The sequence below is a fragment of the Equus caballus genome, chromosome 15 (genome assembly GCF_041296265.1).
Source record: "Equus caballus isolate H_3958 breed thoroughbred chromosome 15, TB-T2T, whole genome shotgun sequence".
NCBI lineage: Eukaryota > Metazoa > Chordata > Mammalia > Perissodactyla > Equidae > Equus > Equus caballus.
The window spans coordinates 45432934-45451147 of NC_091698.1; the positions used below are offsets into that span (position 1 = coordinate 45432934).

The following is an 18214-nucleotide window of genomic DNA, read 5'->3' on the forward strand; positions in this document are numbered from 1 at the left end:
TCCCAGTTTCAGGCAGCAAAAGCTTAAATGGCTCAGGGTGACATATTTACCTCTAGTTTCAGTAATTACTAACCACAGCTAGCTGCATGCCCTAGCTCTCAGGACTAGTATAAATGAGGAGGCAGTAAGACCCTGCTGACTTCCAGTTAATACGTGCTGGCCATTCCAAACTTCCACTTGTCAGAAGAACGCGAAAGGAACCCCCAAGACCACTGGTGGTTGAACTAAGACCAGGTGGGTGCTCCTTTAGCCACCTCCTCAGTGGACTTCTAAGAAGTCACGAGAGTTTAGAGGATGTGGTCTCTAAAACATTCCTCCAAGAGCCTTCAACCTCAAGATCTTGAACAAGAGGGACCCAAGACTAAGCCACAAGAATATGGAGGTAGAAGGGGAGACAAGGTAATCTAACACACCTACTCAAATGCAGAGAAACCCTGGCAGCAGGGCCACATTAGGCCAAGGCTAAATAAGATGATGGCAGAAGGAAGGGAAGCGAGGCCACATCTTTCAGCCACTCTAGGACAAAGCAACCAACCAAAGTGAAACTTCCAGATAGGGGCGACTCAGATGCAGCTTCCCCCTGGCAGGTTGGCCCCACACTCCACCTTAATGACCACAGGCTACTGAGAAGTCAGCTCGACAGGAGGGAAAATGATTCTCTTTTCTACCTGTTGGGTGAGTACATACAAGGCTAAAATCCTGAGCTGCAGTCAAGACCTTTATGAATAAAACTGCCCAAATAATGTGCAAAGTGAATTCTAAGTCTTAAATTTTATTTAAATAACCTCCAGTGAGAACAGAGTGGGCCAATTACTACCCCTTCCTTGTAATAACCAATGAATCAAGAGAGTAAGCGCAACCTGCAGCCAGCCTGCCAGCCACTCATGGGAGGTGCCTCTCAGTGGGGGCGGCCACGACCTCGGCCCCGACCCGCAGCTGGGGGAGCCTCCACTGTTGAGCGAGGGTTCTTGATGGTTTCATCTACGGACACGATAAGGCACGCAGCCTCGGAGGCTGCAGTCAGGGCATTGATCCTCACCATGGCTGGCTCCCACACAAAGGCCTCAAAGTTGTCAGCAATGTCCTCATTGTTGATGTCCACCCCGTACCACAAGCCCCCCTGAAAGAGCAGGAAAAGAGGGGAAGTAATATGGAACTGCTCCCAAATTTCTTATTGCATACCCTCCAAAGATTCAGATTGTCAGGAATCCTCCCTGAACTGGCCGGCCCGTCCCTGAGGAAGATGGCATCCGCCCAGGGCAGCACAACAGGAACCCGGAAGCACGCCTCCCCCCACCGGCCCCCGCCGACCACCTCCTTCACACCCTGGACATGCTGATCACTCAAGAGCTCTGGGCCCTCTCCCAGGCAAGGTGCCACGTTTGGGGGAGGCTCCATCCTCAGGTCACCTGAGGAATGTACATGAAACCATGGTTCTCAAGAGGAACACTTTCCAATCCCTTATTTCATTTTATCATCTTATTGCTTCCGTTAGTCCTCATTTTACAGATGAGGAAACTGAGGCACAGAGAGGTACAGTGACTTGCTTAAAGTCCTAACACGAGTCCAAAGCAAAGTCACTCACTCAGTGCTGCTGTGAGAGTGCTAAGCATTTAACAAACATCTCTAAACAAGTATTTGCTAAATGTCAAATGAACAAATTAAGTTCTCAGAGAGGTGACAACTTGGAGGTAGCAGTCCACAGCTGGCCTGCATGTCAGCAGGGCTCTGGAATGCTCCAGCAGCGCACTGCCTCCAGTGTGTGCTTTCAGGCCGGAGGCCGCAGGGTTCCTCTGGTTCCTCTCAGCACCCCGTGAGGAGCAATCACACTCTAGGTAGAAGCACTGAAGACACCCTGGAACCTCCAGTCCTGGCACTGTGGCTTTCCCTCTGCCCTCAGAGGAGGCAGTTAGTTGGTACTGGGTTTAGTTCTAGCCCTGTCACCTGGGCCAAACACACAGAGCTTGAGTAAGCACAACACATACTCAGAATCCAGCCCCATCCACCTAATCCTGGACCCCGAAGAGAGGAAGGACCCACCTGGGCATGCCGAGCCCGCAGCTTGTTGAGGATGTTTGTGGCATCAAAGCCAGCATTGTCACACAGCTGGCGTGGGATAATTTCCAAGGCCTTGGCATATGCCCCAATCAACAGCTGCTGTTTTCCTGGAATGGTCCTTGAGTAATCCCGCAGGTACTTGGAGAGCTCCATCTCAATGGCCCCACCTCCTGCCACCACTGAATCGTTCTGTAGAGACCAGATCCACCTCTCAATGCAAGCAGGCTCCAGGCCAAGCTCCAGCCACAGCCAAGTAGGGCCACTCAGTCAACAGGCCCTCGAGCCCAGAGAGAATGGTTCCTCATTTCTTCCCCCATCCCAAGCCCCAGACATGGCCCTCGTCTGGCATGATCCAACTTCAATCTGGTGAACCTTATGGTTTCTGACCATCATCAAGGTCACCTGTAGCTTGAGGGCACTAACACAGTCCCTGGGATGGCTGACCACATTAGCTCCACAGCTGCTCACGAGAGGAGGTCTTAGCCTTCAAGCAGCGTGACCTACTGTGAGAGACTGAGGTGGTTTCTCTATGATTTCTGAGGCAAGTCAGGGCCCACATGCCACGCAGGGAAGGACAGTTTATACAGGGAAGGAATCACCACACAAACCCAGGGACTCGTCAGCTCGGGAGGGAGAGTGGGCTGTACGGGTAGGAAGTCCCCAGCCTAGTACCTTGATGGCCCTCCTGACAATCATGATGGCGTCGTGCAGGGACCGCTCTGTCTCCTCCATAAACTGCTCGGCACCACCACGGAGGATGATAGTGCAAGTCTTGGCCTTGGGGCAGCCAGTGAAGAAATTGTACCTACACCCAGGTCAAATCACATATGTGAACTCCTTTCTGCTGCCAACCTGCTGCGTTCTGACCTCACCAAGTCCTCCCAACACTTAGCAGCTGTTCTTCTGTTCCTCACTAAGGTTCTCCAATCCGGCCCTTAAAGACATTCTTGGAAAGGTCTAGGGCTGTACCACTGGGGCATAAAGGACAGAGTCAGACTTTAGACCCAACTTGATCTTCTCTCCCCAAACACTCTATATCTGAGCTCTTTCTGCCCCAAAAGGTGAGTTTTCAAAGAGTAGCATATGCTATATGTATATACTACACCCAAAAGATGACAGAAGGCCAGGCCCAGGCAGGTGTCATGAGCTCAGCCAACAGGCAAGCCCAGGCCTGCGGCTCACCTCTCGCCTCCAATCTGGGTCTCTTCAAAGACCTGGCAGTGGCCCAGTACATCTGCTGACAGAGCATTCACACTGGTCTGGATGGAGCCTCCACAGGCCTGAGGAGCACAAGAATGCAAGATTATCTAGCAGTGAGGCTCACACAAGGCCAGAAGTTACCTAGTCTTAAAGCCAATTCCCATGCTAGACCCTGCCATGGTGCCCTAGAGCCCTCTGCACTGGATAACTCACTCTCTCCCTTGACCTCCAGGTGACCCTTACCCCCTCTGGAAGACGAGAAAACAAAACAGAACTAAGACACGTGAAGGGAAAACAGGCCTAGTTAAAGGGAGATGGGGATTCTTCGCTTCACCCAACACCCCCTCCCCCAAAGCAGGGTGCATTGGGCCCAGCAACTGAAGTCAGGATCAGTGCTTTGGACCTAAAGCTTCTTTCATGAGATGCTCAAGAAGAAAGGGAAGAACCTGGCTGGAAGCATTAACACTGGGCTTATCCAGCTAATCAGAACCTTAGTGCTGGGTTCCCTCACAAATCCAATTTCCTGACGTGTTTTGGTTGGACTCACTTCTGTACACTGAGCACACACACTGGGACTGGAGTGCTTCAGGGGCCTAGATGGATATGCCAACCAAACAGTGCACTGCAGTACACCAGTGGTCAATGAAAACCCCCCCAGGGCCAGGAAGACCAAGAAGCAGCCTGTCAAAGTTTGGTTACCATCATTGTCCTCTTCAGATCCTCCTCTGGCACTCGGCCAGCACAGAACATGTCCCTGTCGGCAAAGTACTGGGTAGCCACATCGCCAATGGGGAGTTTGGACAAGACGACTTTGGCTCCGGAATGATGGATCCTCTCTAACTTGTCATAGAGAATGTTCCACTCAGCATCAACAATTGCCTGATAATCCTAAAGAGACCCAGAAAAGGATGAAGGTGATTTGGAGCGCAGGTTAGCACATGCGGTAGGCTAAACTATACCCCCTCAAAAGAAATATGCTGATTTATTTGGAAATTAACAGGGATAAACAGAGTAACCTCTTCTTAGTCCAAATAAACAAGGACCCTATAAGATAACTTAGGAACCACCTACAACTTTCAAAAACAAAATCAGAAAGTAACCTGAGGACTGGGAGCTACCCCAGTTAGCACTGCCGAAGTGTGACAAATAGTCTAGCCTGGCTGAGCTCTAGCCGCCTCTGCACCCATGGAGTTCCCAATGACAAGACCTCTTCTCCCAAAGGCCATTCTGCACTGGGGACACATTTCCCAAGAAGACTTGCTTATAGCTGGGTGACACTGCTACCTCCAGAGATGGCCTTGGTAATATCAATGACGGGGTACACCTGTCTCTGCAGCGTGAGACTCAGTCTAGAAGGGGAGAAGCCCACATCTGCCCAAAGAAGAGGAATCAAAACACTTGGCTCACTACATGGCTGGAGAGCCCCGGCCAGCCCCTTCCTGGGGGGACAGAGGATAATATTTCAGCAGGTGTGCCCTATCCAAATCTCCTCAGGTCCAGGTCAGAGAGAGTAAAGAGTGAGAAAAGAAGTGGGCCTGGTATGTACACATCAATATTCAGGGGGACAGGAGGAGAAAGGGGCTCATAAGGAGCCTGAGAAACAGAGCTGGCCCAAGATGGCCACAGAGACCCAAGCCTTTGGCCCATTTCCATGCCACTGTCAGCTGCTGGGGCCTACCTCAACTGTGTGGACTCTGATTTCAGCATTATCTTTCTCAGCTTTCAGCTCAAGCTCAACATTTAAAAGGGCAATCATTGGATTATTGTACTTTTTGGGTTGCATTTCAAACCCAGCGTAAGAGAAAGTCTTCTTGAATGCGACGCCAGCTACCAGCTGGGACTCCTGTTTAAAGAAACAAATAGTTCAACAGTTCAGTACTGGCAAGAAATGAAATCTCAGCAGTGTGCTGGACAAACGCGTATCCATTCCCGTGAACCTGAGAGTTAACCATGTCTTCATTTGATTGTTGTAACAAAGCCTTCCCATTATCATAAAAGCTGGGAAAAACATAAAACATATTTTCGTTGTCTCTTCAGTATAAGGGAATCATTCAGCTTGCAGAGACTAAGCATGGTAAAGGCCTGTTTGAGCTGTCACCTAAGACTGGCCTCCAAAGCAAATGCCAAGGGATATGCTGTAAGTACTTACCTACAGTGCCAGGACAGGAGGCAGGTATTTATGAAGAAGGCACAGGCTGTCTAATGCCTCCCACTTCGAGCCCAACTGCTGAGTCTTCTCCCACTGTACAAGCCTACATACACACCTCTCCACCTGTACTGCATGCATGCGTGTGTGCACACACACATACACACTCTCCAGTGTGTGTGCTATAGCCTAGAGGCTTCCTCTTCCCAAAGATGAAGCCAAAAGGTCACAAGCGTCAGAAATTTCCTGCACAGTTCCCAAGTTATCATCGTGGCTTTCCACATCTCAATCCCTCAAAATGTGGACTTGAACCACTTGTTCCATAACAGAGCCTCCTGTGGGTCAGATTTAGTAGCAGGGCATAATAGAAAGCATGTTGCACCTGGGATTCACGTCAGCACTAACAGAAGATGTGGGTTCAAATCTGAGATCTCTTTCTTATCAATGATCAAGTCATTTCCCACTCCATAAAAAAGGACATAGTCAGTTCAATGACCTATCTGTTTTCTGCCAATGCTAACCTACAATCCTAATCTATAATACTGTAGTCTATCAGGGAAGATTCCTACGTGATTCAAATCCAGACTCATGAAGTGGGTGACGCCTAAGCTGAAGCAGGATGGATGAGCAGAAATTAGTCAAAACAGAAAAAAGGAAGAAAGAGATGTTCACAAGGGGCAGAGGCAGTGTGGTGGAATCAGGGAATGGAAAGCCATTTGCAGCTGCTGGAATACAAAGGAGAGGAGAGGGGCCTGTTGAGGAGAATCTTAGAGGGTCTGCCAAGGCCTGGCTCTTATCCTGTAGGCAATGTGGAACCCCAAAAGGCTTTAGACACAGGGCAGTAAATTGAGGAACCTCACCCTGCAACAGAAAACAGAATGGATTTAGGGGAGGAAGGGTGACCACTGTCAGGACACTGGTCTTGGGGATAAATAAAAGAGGCAGATTGAAGGTGACCAACAGGTTGTGGGGAGCTGGAAAGATTTTCAAAGACGACCCCAGATTTCTGGTTCCAGTGATTGAATAAATGGTGGTGATACCAACTATGTCAAGAACACAGAAAATGCTACAGGTTTGGAGGACAAGATAATGAGTTCAACAGCAGTTAGATACAGGAATGTGAGGCACAAGGGAGAGGTAAGGGCTGAAGATTTAGATCAGGACGTTCTCAGTTAACCCTAAGAATAAGTAAATAATTACTATCACCATTTATTGAATTGTGTATCTCAGGTTTTGTGTTAAGAATTTTATACGCATTTATGGGATGTGGGACAGTCTGAGAAAAGCACAAGTTTTTTGCGTTTTTGGCTTGCAGCCACTGGCTTTCTTACCAGGTAACATTAGTTCTGATCCCTAGTTTAGTGGATGTCAATTTAATCTCCAGGGTTTACAGAAGTAGAAAGGCCCAGGAGAAGATGGAATACTGCTACCAAAGCAGTGGGTAAAGACAAAGTCAGCTAGCCATGATAGAGAGAATGGGCTGAAAAAGGAGTGGCGCTGGGGGCCAAAAGACAGGGAATGGCTCAGATGACCTCCAGATTCCTCAGCTTTACTATACAAACCACAGCCCACTGACATGTGCCGTGACAGGAGGAAAAAGAGGAGGGAGGAAGACGGTGCAAATGCAATCTGGAAGCGTTAAAGTCAAAGGACAAAAGGTGAGGGGCCAGGCTGTATTATTTCAAGCAGGTCTTGCCCTGCCCAAATCACTTCAGGCTGAGGTCACCAAGAAAGAGCACAGTAAGAAGTAGCAGGCCAGAGACTGGAGAGGTCCAAAGTAGCATGGAGACACCAACATCAGAGAATGTTTCCAGACAGATACTACTGCGCTAAAAAAAAAAAAAAGACAGCTGCACTGTGCAATAGCCACTAGCCACTTGTTGCTATTTAAATTTAAATAAATGGAAATTAAACTGAAAATTCCGTCCTTCAGTTCCACTAACTGCATTTCAAGTGTGCAGTAGCCACACTTGGCTAGTGGCTAGCAGACTGGAAAGCACAGAGACATAACAGTCCCAGCACTGCAGGAAGTTCTACTGGGCAGCAACGAGGTAAGAGCTACACATGCTGCTGTGGATCAAATTCTAAAACATGTTGTTAAATGGACAAAAGCAAGTTACAGAAAACTGTATTATAAGTGAGCATTTCTGTTTAAGAAAGCAGTATTTACATATGTGCTTAGAGATGCAGAGTAATTCTGGAAAGACATACACACACACACACTCTTAATAGTCATTGTATCTGGGGCAAGAGTGGTGTAAGGCACATTTAATTTTTCCTTCGGGCCCTTTTATACAGTTTGAACTATGTATCATCTATCCAAAATAAATGAATAAAAGAAAGGAGAGGTTGACCATATCACTTGGGGAAGAATGGACTGAAAAGTACTTCTCAGTTATTAATTGAGGGGGTCACAGATAATTTATTGGAGATAGCCCTATCCCCTCCCACATTAACAGTGAGAATCTGATAAAAATCAGCCACTTCAATCTTCTAACCTGCTGACAAGTAAATACAGGCCCAGAGAGGTTACAAAATGCATCTGCAGTCACAGTCTACACTGGCAGTATGGGGAATACAGCTCAAGTCTGACTTCCAGTCCAACATGCATTCTCTCTACACCTGTAGTGTTGCTTACCTCCTACATCAAGCTGTGTGAAGGGTTAATGTGACAGCAGGAGCCTCCGAGGGAGGCAGCAGCAGGCTTACCTCTAGGGCGCCACCTTGCACCTTCTTGATTCCAATCATTTTAAGCTGCAGCAAATCATCAAGCATTATCACTGCGTCCACCACCATCTTAGCGAAGAAGGCTTTCTGCTGGGAGATCAGCTTGGAGCTCAGAGCGGTCATGGCACACTTCTCCAGCAGCTTCCTCTGTTCCCTGGGACACAAGGGTAGGACCTGCGTCAGGCCTTGAAAGCCCCTCTTATCTGACTCTATTGCAACGTGGTTTCTGTTCTAGCCTCTAAACTCAGCCCTCACCAACTTCATCTTCTGTATCTTTAGGGCAGATTATCAGTGACAGATGGTGATCGCAGTCAAAGACCTCATGTGTGACAGCTCTTAAACTACATTCTACAGCCTCTTGTGCTGCATGGGCTGGGGCACAGCCAAGGGTCTAGCAAGAGCCAAATAGCCCCAGGCCCACAGAGGGATTGCAACAAGCTTCTGCATCCAACTTGACCACAGGAAGTCAAGGTTCTGACAAAGCCACTGTAAACTTACACTTTATCTTCCTTCTTCACAGTCACTGCAATCTCTTTGATCTTGTTAACTGCCTGCCAAGAACAAAAGCTGAGTGAGTCTCTCAAGCTAAAGATAAATTGGAGAATGGGTCCCAATCTGTTTACTCTCAGCTGACAACATTTTTAAGTTTAGTTTAGTTTAGTTTTGTTTTTGGTGAGGAAGATTGGCCCTGGGATAATATCTGTTGTCAATCTTCCTCTTTTGGTCTGAGGAAGATTGTTGCTGAGCTAACATCCGTGCCAATCTTCCTCTATTTTGTATGTGGGACGCCGCCACAGCACAGCTTGATGAGTGTGTGTGGGTCCATGCCCAGGATCGGAACCTGTGAACCCCAGGCCACTGAAGCACAGTGTGTGAACTTAAGTACTATGCCACCAGGCTGGCCCCAACATTTGTAAGTCTGCTGCCCATAAAAACAGAAATCTCTATAGTTTGGACATCTCCCAAAGTTAGAAAAGTAGAATAGTTATAGTTCTGAAGAATCATCTGGGTAGTTCCAGGATTTAGCTCTGGATCTGCAGGTAACACACGTAAACAAATGAGTGGAAACAAACTATGACACTAGATTATGCCAAACCTTGTGGCTTATGGTAACTACCTATGATAGGGGCCGGCCTGGTGGTGCAGTGGTTACGTTCGCATGTTCCACTCCAGCGGCCTGGGGTTCGCCAGTTCAGATCCCAGGTGCAGACATGGCACCACTTGGCACACCATGCTGTGGTAGGTGTCCCACATGTAAAGTAGAGGAAGATGGGCATGGACGTTAGCTCAGGGCCAGCCCTCCTCAGCAAAAAGAGGAGGACCGGAAGCAGTTAGCTCAGGGCTAATCTTCCTCCAAAAAAAACCAATAACAACAACAAAAAACCACCTATGACAACTTCTGGCACTTTACATATTACTTAGATATGTAATACATGATATACATATTTGTATGTTAAACTTGCTATCTTTTCAAAAGCACTTCTCATATATGATCTCATTTTAAGGTCATCACTCTTACAGAGATTGTAAAGGGAGAAACTAAGGCCTAGAGGATTGACTTGCCCCAGGTCACAGAACGAAGGTCAAAGGTCAATAAAAGTGAAGTCTCAAGATGTGCCATGAGGTACATGATAAAAATAGAAATAGTTCTCACTTAAGAGAGCCTGTGATATGTCTACATCATAGTCTATCAGGAAACCTGAGGCTTACAGAGATGAAGTCCTATGTCTAGTCAAATAGCTGCTGAACGGTAGAACTGGGATTCCTGGGGAGTAGAACTCAGAGAATGTCCAAGGAACTCTGTTCCCAGTCCCTCCACACCCCGGTAAAGGTATTATCCTAAGAGAAATATGAAGGGGTCTGGGTGCAAGGCCAAGTTAACCAGTACTCCCATACCAACTGGGTGGCAGTGCGGAAAGCTCGAATGATGATCTGTGGGTGTAAACCTTCCTCCACATAGGGTTTCACCTGCTTCAGAAACTCTGCAGCCAGCAGGGTCACTGAGGTAGTGCCATCACCAACCTGCAAGAGGATGACAGGAAATTCACTTTCTCATATTCAGGGATAAAGTCCCGAAACTTCATTTTTAGGGAATCTACCTGTTTAAACTGGGGACTGTTTAAACGGATGTCAAGCTTTTTTCTGGAAACATAGGTTTTTGCAACAAGTAGAAGGAAGGCAAGAATTAAGTATCCCTCCCATCAAGTGGTCCTGTGCTACAAAATTAATTCTGCAGCCAGGCCCACTCTCCAAAGAGAGCTGATTTAGACAATCACATTTCCTCAGGATATGAAATTATACATGCAAAGTAACCAAGAACTTCTCTACTGTGTACAAGGCACTATGATGAACAAGACAGTCCCAGTCATGCTTGTAATACAATGCTTACATGTCACAAATAACCATAGTAACTAGAGGCACGAGATAAACATTCATTAAGGAGCACAAGGTACTACACGAGTTTACAAAACAAACCTCCCAGGATCAGCCAAAGTCCTTTAAGTTTTAAACACTATTTGGAATAAGCAGATGACAAGTCTGCTAATCTTTCTTACACAGCCATTTTCCATGATGGGATCTACACCCTATTTTTAATGAGGGAGAAAAAGACTAAGAGCTTTTAAGAAAACTGGCTAACCTCTGATTTGGAAGAAATTTATTTTCAACTCACCTACATCCATTGTGTAATATGAGAATCTCAAGGAAGAAAAAAAGGTTACTGTGGTAAAGGGTTCAAGCCGCCAAATTTCCAGACAGAAACATATTTCCTTGTTGAAGACATTAACAGATCAAATCCAGACTCTTCTTTCTTTAACTTTACATAATTTTATATAGTATTTTAGAGGCTACTGGGTCCTAATAAACCTTCAATATAACTTCAGGACACATCTGTTAATACTCTAAAATACATACTTGTCTCTCTCAACATTTATTATCAACACTCCAGTGTTAGAAATGGTTTTTTAATAAGGCAGATTGGTTAATGCCACTAAATTGTACACTTAAAAATGTTCAAAATGATAAATTTTATGTTATGTATATTTTACTACCATAAAGAAAAAAAAAGATAAACTGGAAACCTTAGTGTTTCCAGCCCCACCTTATATGGTGACTAACAGACGAGGAGTTAAATTATTTACCTAGCAACTCATATGCACTACAGCACACAGACCTGGGTCCCAAGATCTCAGCTACATGCAGTGGAACAGTGGGAATTTTAAAAGACTATTCATTTCATCTAAATATTTTTATAAGCATGTAGTACCTGTGAAATTTTAATCTTAGATATAAAGTCAATTTTTTAAGAGGAGAGTGAAGGAGCAAGCAGGTATGTGTTTCAATCTCTATTTAAACATGTATGATTGATTTTCCTACCTCAGCGTCTTGGGATTTGGCAATGTCCACTAAAGTCTTTGCTGCAGGATGGACAACATCAAGGAGTTTCAAAATTGTGGCCCCATCATTAGAAATTGTTGCTTTGCCTTAAAAGGAACAAAGTAAAATGTAAAGATCCTTTCTTAAATTGTCTTCCAGTGGGATTTGGAGCCCAGGTGCCTTTATTGGGATGGGGTAGAGGGGACCACGGCAGGAACGAACTAATCTTTTTTATGGAGTTAGCTCTGTGCACAAAGGGCCACATAAAATCACAAGCTGCCAAAGACCGTGAGCTCCTGAACAGCAACTGGCACACTTCAAACAGACGCAGAAAACTTTTTAGAATGAGAATAAGTAACCATTTTGATATTCTTAACACAGTTGGTACCCCAGTATCTCACTTGTCAATTAACAGAATAAAACATAAGGGGGAATTTTCTCCTTCTCTTGGCAACATAATACAATGGGAGTGACCAGAGGCAACTTCAGATGGTTCTACACCACGTCTCTCTACAAGGTAACAGGCTCACGAGCCCAGCTTCCCCCATATACTCCTATGAGGCTCAGCATTCAGGGCAACGTATGAAATGGAATCACTTCGCAGTGAGCAATCCCTTAGAGATCTTGAAAGTAGTGGTATTTCTCATGCCAACGTCTGCTAGCTCCAAACACTCCCCAGGAGCCCCCTCACCTGCACACTGGCCTGAGGAAGCCTGCAGTCTTACCTCGGCCATCCACAATGAGCTTGTCCATGCCACGGGGTCCCAGGGTGGTTCTCACAGCCTCGGCAATCACCTGGCAGGCAGTGATGTTACTCACAAGTTGGGGGATGCCTTGGGAGCTATCAGTCCCCTCTTTCAACAGGATAACTGGTGTGGGCTAGAGAAGAAAGAGCAATTGACTGCTTTTAAAAACCATCTATTACAATGAAACTCAAGGAGGAAGGGGAGAGGAAAAATGTTCCCATCTCCCCTATAAGGGAAATATCTGGAGGCCTTTTAAAATCACACTCCCCCACTGTCCACCACATCCATTCCTTGAACAGCCTCTACCTCCAGAGACACTGCCAAGACCAAGCATACCCTACAGGTGTGCTAGAAAATAGTTTAGAAGCACTGATTTAGTCTAAAAGAACAAATCAAACGATGTGTTCTCCAATGCCCAGCTGAATAAGGATAGCCTTTTCAACTTCTGACCCTATTCCCTGTGTCGAGGAATTAGGTCATAGCATAGGAGGAAGAAGGCCATGCTCAGTGTTCACCCTGCAGCAAAACATCCACTTATCTACATTACGGCTTAATCCTAGAAAAGTAGATAGGGCACTGGGGCAACACACGAGGTGCCAACAGCTTCAGGTGTTGTCCTGGAGATGCCCAGGCAGACAGCTTTACCAGTGATGTTTAGCTGGAGTGTAGGAGGTAGCCAGGCAGAGAAACAAATAGCACCTTTGTGCTGCCTCACAAAATGCCAACAAATCTCAACAGATAGCAGTGTTTCCATCTCTCATGCTGGTGTGACTAATCTCCCATCAGAACCCCCGAATAAGTTTTTTTCTTTCTATTTTGTATTGGCCTCCAGAACAGTCACTATCCCTGTAGAGGCTTACTTTGCAGACCTGCTTTAGAAACTCCGGAAAGACAGGGACATGAGCCTATTTTAAAGGGGCTGCTTAGACCTTGGCTCCAGTGACCATTAGCACAGACAGTAATTCCTCAGCTTAGCAAATAAGAGTACCTTCTCTCTGCATCTAAGCCTGGGCCTTCAGAGATGAGTGCATGAACCAGATCCAGTCATCCCAGTGTCTGTGACTAACTTTGTGTGTGTGAAACAGAATATAGCAAGGGTAAATAGTGTTTCAAAACTTTTGTTATATTAGTTATGTGTGTGCCATTAGGCTGTGATTTAAAATGTATTTCTGACTGTGGATTGCAATATAAAGTTTGAAAGCCAGTGCCCATGTCCACTCCTAGGGATATCTCAGGTGTCTGAGCAGGGAAAGCTAGGAAAGCACAAGGCTGTCTCAGCTCCTACAATAAGGAGCCAAGAATTCACACACCAAATAGTCTAATGACCCATGAGGCTGACTCTGTATTAATAGGGCAATTCCTTAAAAAGTTCAACTCCTTTGGCCAGTGCAGCTGGAGGATAGTGAGTAAGCAGAAGATTAGAATAAGGCTGAAGAGGCAGGCAGGAACCAGATCAATACTCACTGGTAGACTGTGGTAAGGAGTCTAGATTTTATTCCTACAAAGAAGGGAAGCCCTGGAAAGGCTTTTAGCAGAGGAATGGCAGAGTCTGATTTACATTAAAAAGAAAACCCAAGAGAAAATGGGTAAGAGGAGGCAAGATATAATGCACAAACGCATGAAAACCGCTGAAAAGATGCCCAACAAACTCTAGTGAGTAAGAGAGTGGGAGTAAAGAAGGTTTTGACACTTTGTATTGTACATTTTCTGTTGTGTTTCAACACTTTTTCTAATGAACTTATCATACAGTACTCATATTTTTAAAAAAGAACGCCTGTCAGATAACCCCCTAAATCTGGGGCCAGGCATGGGCTGGAGGGAAAATTCCTTCTTTTTCATGGTAGTATCCCAACTCTGGCAGCAACAAACAGCTTCTCTACACTCTCAGCATTCTTTCGGGCCCCTCGCACCTTCTGGAAGGAAAGCCCTGTCCCCCGACAGGCCCTGCCTTCTCCCAGTCCTGTAAATCATTCCTCGCGGCAGGCTCCAGTCTTCCTCAGTCCACCCCTGCCCTGGATGGAGTCTGACTTAAATCAAAACTCAACTTGAGTTTCCATCCCTGCCTACGGCCTTCAATGGATTCTTTCACCTCCTCAGTCTACCTTACCCAGTGCTTTCATAGACTTTTTCTCACTCCTACATCCAAACTCTATTCCCATCTACAGGAGCCACCCAGCCACTTTCTACCGAAACCGCTTTCTTACCACCAAGCCAGCAATTCCTCACAGCCCCAATTCTTCCAAGAAGCTTTCTCAACAGCAGCTAAGAGGGCATCCTGAACAGGGGATCCCATAACACCCTCTCTGCTTCCTCTTGTGCACAATTTTATATTGTCACCTGTCGTAAAGTATGAGCTTCCTAATGGTAAGGACTACAGTAACCTCAATTTGTAGAGTGCCTAGATTTGGCCACATATTAAGCAACATACAGCAGCTCTGTGTGCTGAAAATTCAACTATTATATATACTTGAAAGTGCTTGATACAGGCCTCGAAATAAGACAGCACTGGCTTATTTTTGGAAAAGTACTGGCAGTATGCAACATTAAATTCACTGAGAATTCTTAAGTATAAAGCAAGAAGGGCATGGAAGCAGCTGACCACATCGCCCCCAAGTTCCCTATGCTTTGTAGGCCCTAGAGAAATGGCAGGCTGGGTAGAGAGATTCTATGGGGAGGGAAAGGTGGCAGAGCTGGATTGAGCTAAGCCAGGTCAAGCAGGATGGGTTGTCTTCTATCTGTTCCCGAGGGGCAGGCCCTACTATGGAAAGCCCAGTTTCTGTCCCTAAGTTACTTTTCAACTTCACTCATTTTTACTCAAGTAAACAAACAAGAGCAGATTTGAAAGATGTGCAAAGGGTATCATGGGAGGCTTGGGAATTTCAGCTTAAGGGTCGTTCTCTTTATCCTCCTTAAAAATTTTTATTATTAAGCATTATTAAGCTTGATGTTCTAAAAACAACAGGTGTTTACATGCCAAGGCATATAGAGCTCAACACCACAAAGGCAAGAACATCTTTCTGCACAAGCTGTACCAAAGTCACAGGACTGAGGTTTCGGGGGACCTTTTACCTCTCTTCCAATCACAGAAGGCTTCTAGAATATCAAGGACCAATTTGATGACAGCAAGGAGGATTCTGGTGACAGAAGTTTCACATTCCGAAAGGAGAGACATAAACAGCCAATACAGCACAGAAACAGTCAGTTCAGGAAAAATTTAGTGTGGTGGTCTGGAGCCTCTTGGTGAAGGGTTTTGTCACCAGACAGAAGAAGCTTGGTTCTGATCCCCAATTCTTTGAATGCCAACCAAAACTCTTATGATAGGCCTGGCAGCAGGATAAGTTACAGGGAGGAAAGGAAGCAAGCAACTGCCCAGAAGAGCAGCTAGCATTTGCTGAGTGCTCACTACATGCTGGGCATGCTTTATCTGTACTAATTCATTTAATCCCCTCTAACAGACTGAGGGCCAGAAATGTACTAACATGCTCAAAGTCACACACCTAGTAAAGTGGCAGCGCTGAGTTACAAACCTAGGTATTCAGTGTGGCTCCAGAGCCCTTACTCTCCCTGGTTCTACTATACTGCCTCTGCACAGAAGATGAAAACACCTTCAGGAATAGACAATGTTGAAGATGAACTGAAAAAGGGCAGTACTGGAGGTATGAAGGGGAGATGGGGTGCACATAAATGCCAAGTTCCTTCTCTCTTGGTTACACGCTGGATTCACAGGGCATTTGGTAGCAGAATAAACACCTTTTAGGGGTCAGCTTGACATCTACCAGGACAGGGAGAAGAGGCAGGAAGCAGGAAAAGAACAGAGAACTGAGAGGGACTGATAGGCCAAAATGAGTGAACTGCCAAGCGCACAAGGAGTAATGCTCAGGCGGGTTTTGCCTCAAACACTTCCTTAAAAGCTGGCTCAGTTCAAGAGCAACTCAGGAATTACCACCGAAGCCTGGGCCCCATGGAAGGTACCTGCAGCTCTGAGACGGAGAGGACGGATGCCTGCGGAAGGGGGGGAGGGCTACAGGGAGCCTCCAGGATTCACTAACCTCCCTAATTTAAGAAAACGAGACCCAGAGATAGGTGGCCAAGTACAAAAGCCTGGTCTAATGACACACCCGGAGGGGCAGGCAGGGTCGGAGTCAGAGCCTGGTCTTCCCACCCCTGATGCAGCGTCCCATCTGCCTTGCCCCTTCTCCTGGCTGAGAAGCTGCACTCCCAACAACCAGCTGGGCATGGTTCATTCAGTAGGCACTAAATATACGTTTATTTAATGAATGAATGAGTGAATGAACGGAATAAAGCGCGAGCGGAGGAGTCTGTTCCCATTTATGCAGCAGCGGGTGAGCTGGCGGACAGCGAGCGACCACTCGAGACCTTGGGCTCAGCCCAACATAAGGTCCCATACCGCCTCTGCCGATTCTAGGAAGCACATGGCTTTACATTTCCCAGGGAAGCCAAGGCTTCCACGTCTGGCCGCCAACCGCATATGCACGCTCAAGCCGCACTCGTTTAAAACAGCTCACGATTGTGGGGGGCTCCAAAAACCGGGTCTCCAACGCGGGTTCGAGGCCCAGAAGCACCCTGGGACTTGTAGTCCCCAGCCAACCCGACCAGAGCCTCCCCTCGAGCCCCACATAGCCCTCGCCCAGGGCCCCTGCTCCGTGCCCGGGCCGAGCGAGGCCGCGGCGGGCCGGGGTCGCCCATAGACAGGGGGCCGGGGCGAGGACGGAGTCAGTGGACAGGGGAGGGCCTTATGGGACCGACCCCGGCCGAGCGGCGCCAGCCACGGGCCACATGGCAGCAGATGGCGACGGATGCGCGATAAGCCACTCACCATCATTTTGGAGGCTTAATCAGTGGCCCGCTACTCCTCCTCTCTTCTCCGTGTCTGGGCCGCCCAACAACCCCAGAATGCCCCGCGCCAGAGAAGTCCCCAGAAGCTTCGCCAAGCCGTTGGACCGGGAGAGGAAAGGGACGGGCCACTTCCGCCACCCTGTGGTTCACTACCACAGAGTCGATGTTGCTAGAAGGGCCCGAGGCTGGGCCTCTGAGGGCGCTCTAGCAAGAAGCGTTTGTTAGCGACAGGTTGCCAGATTTCGGTCGTTCTTTTTTTTGGAGCGTGCAGTATTCTTGCTCGGCCCGCGTCATCCACTAACCCTAATTCCATTCCCCTTCTTTCCTGGACGCCAGACCACGGAATGCAATAAACGCAAACTGACTGTGGGACAGGTTCATGTTAAGTAAGCGCTTCATGACAGATCTCATTTAATCCTTACAACCCTATCGCCTTGGTACTGTTATCATGCCCATTTTACAGATGAGGGAACCGCGGCTGAGAGGTTAGGAAAGCTGTTCAAAGTCACAGTTGCACAGTAAGTGGAAGAAAGGCGAGTGTGGGCACCTGGCCCCAATGCCCGTTTTCTGGCTCTGCGCTAGCCAAAGCCTCCTCTAGGGTGGGGTGCATCAGGCTGCGATCCCAGCGCCTCCAGACAGTGAGCGCGCAAGCACTGGTGGATATGGACAGAGGACGAGCCGAGCGGGGTCGCGGGAGACCACCCGGGCGCTAGACGAATGCCTTCCCAAGGAGGGGGTGGGAAGGAGAGCAGCACAGTTAGGAAAAGGCAAATCGTTGTCGTGCGAGGCGGCCGCGGGGAGGATCCAGCCGAGACCGCAGGAGCCGGCGGTCAAGACTTTCGGCGGCTGAAGCGAGTGCTGCAGGGCGCCCACCTGCAGTTCACCGTTCTGTTTGGCCCGCCCATCAGCCCGCTGGGTCCTGGAGAGTCGACAACAAACTGAGAAATGCTGGGGCGGGGCTGGGGTGGGGGCAGGCAGTTGCTGTTAAGAGTTTAGACCAATCACCCCTCGGCCCCACTTCTCTCGACCAATAGGAAGTGGGCTAGGGCGCAGAGGCGGAAAGTGCGGCTACATGACAGGCATCAGAGCCAATCAACCGTGGGCT

At 47.5% G+C, this 18214-nt stretch overlaps 1 protein-coding gene across 1 annotated transcript; it reads right to left on the reverse strand.

Moving 5' to 3' along the window:
- Positions 1-752: 752 nt before the first annotated feature.
- CCT7 (chaperonin containing TCP1 subunit 7) lies at positions 753-18081 on the reverse strand. The gene is made up of 12 exons (XM_001488366.6): positions 17090-18081; positions 12232-12385; positions 11507-11613; positions 10028-10153; positions 8630-8682; positions 8114-8285; positions 4937-5101; positions 3958-4146; positions 3241-3338; positions 2731-2863; positions 2041-2247; positions 753-1120 (listed from the first exon to the last, which is right to left on the reverse strand). The coding sequence occupies exons 1-12, from the start codon at positions 17093-17095 to the stop codon at positions 899-901; spliced, it is 1632 nt and encodes a 543-aa protein (XP_001488416.1). The 5' UTR covers positions 17096-18081; the 3' UTR covers positions 753-898.
- Positions 18082-18214: the final 133 nt, after the last annotated feature.

What these genes read in the sequence shown, in the direction of transcription:
- CCT7 (XM_001488366.6), bottom strand. An exon ending in ATCTGAAGAGGACAATGATG is followed by an intron (nt 3,339 to 3,957) that starts GTAACCAAACTT and finishes TGTGCTCCTCAG; the next exon opens with GCCTGTGGAGGCTCCATCCA. An exon ending in TGCGGGCTCGGCATGCCCAG is followed by an intron (nt 1,121 to 2,040) that starts GTGGGTCCTTCC and finishes CTGCTCTTTCAG; the next exon opens with GGGGGCTTGTGGTACGGGGT.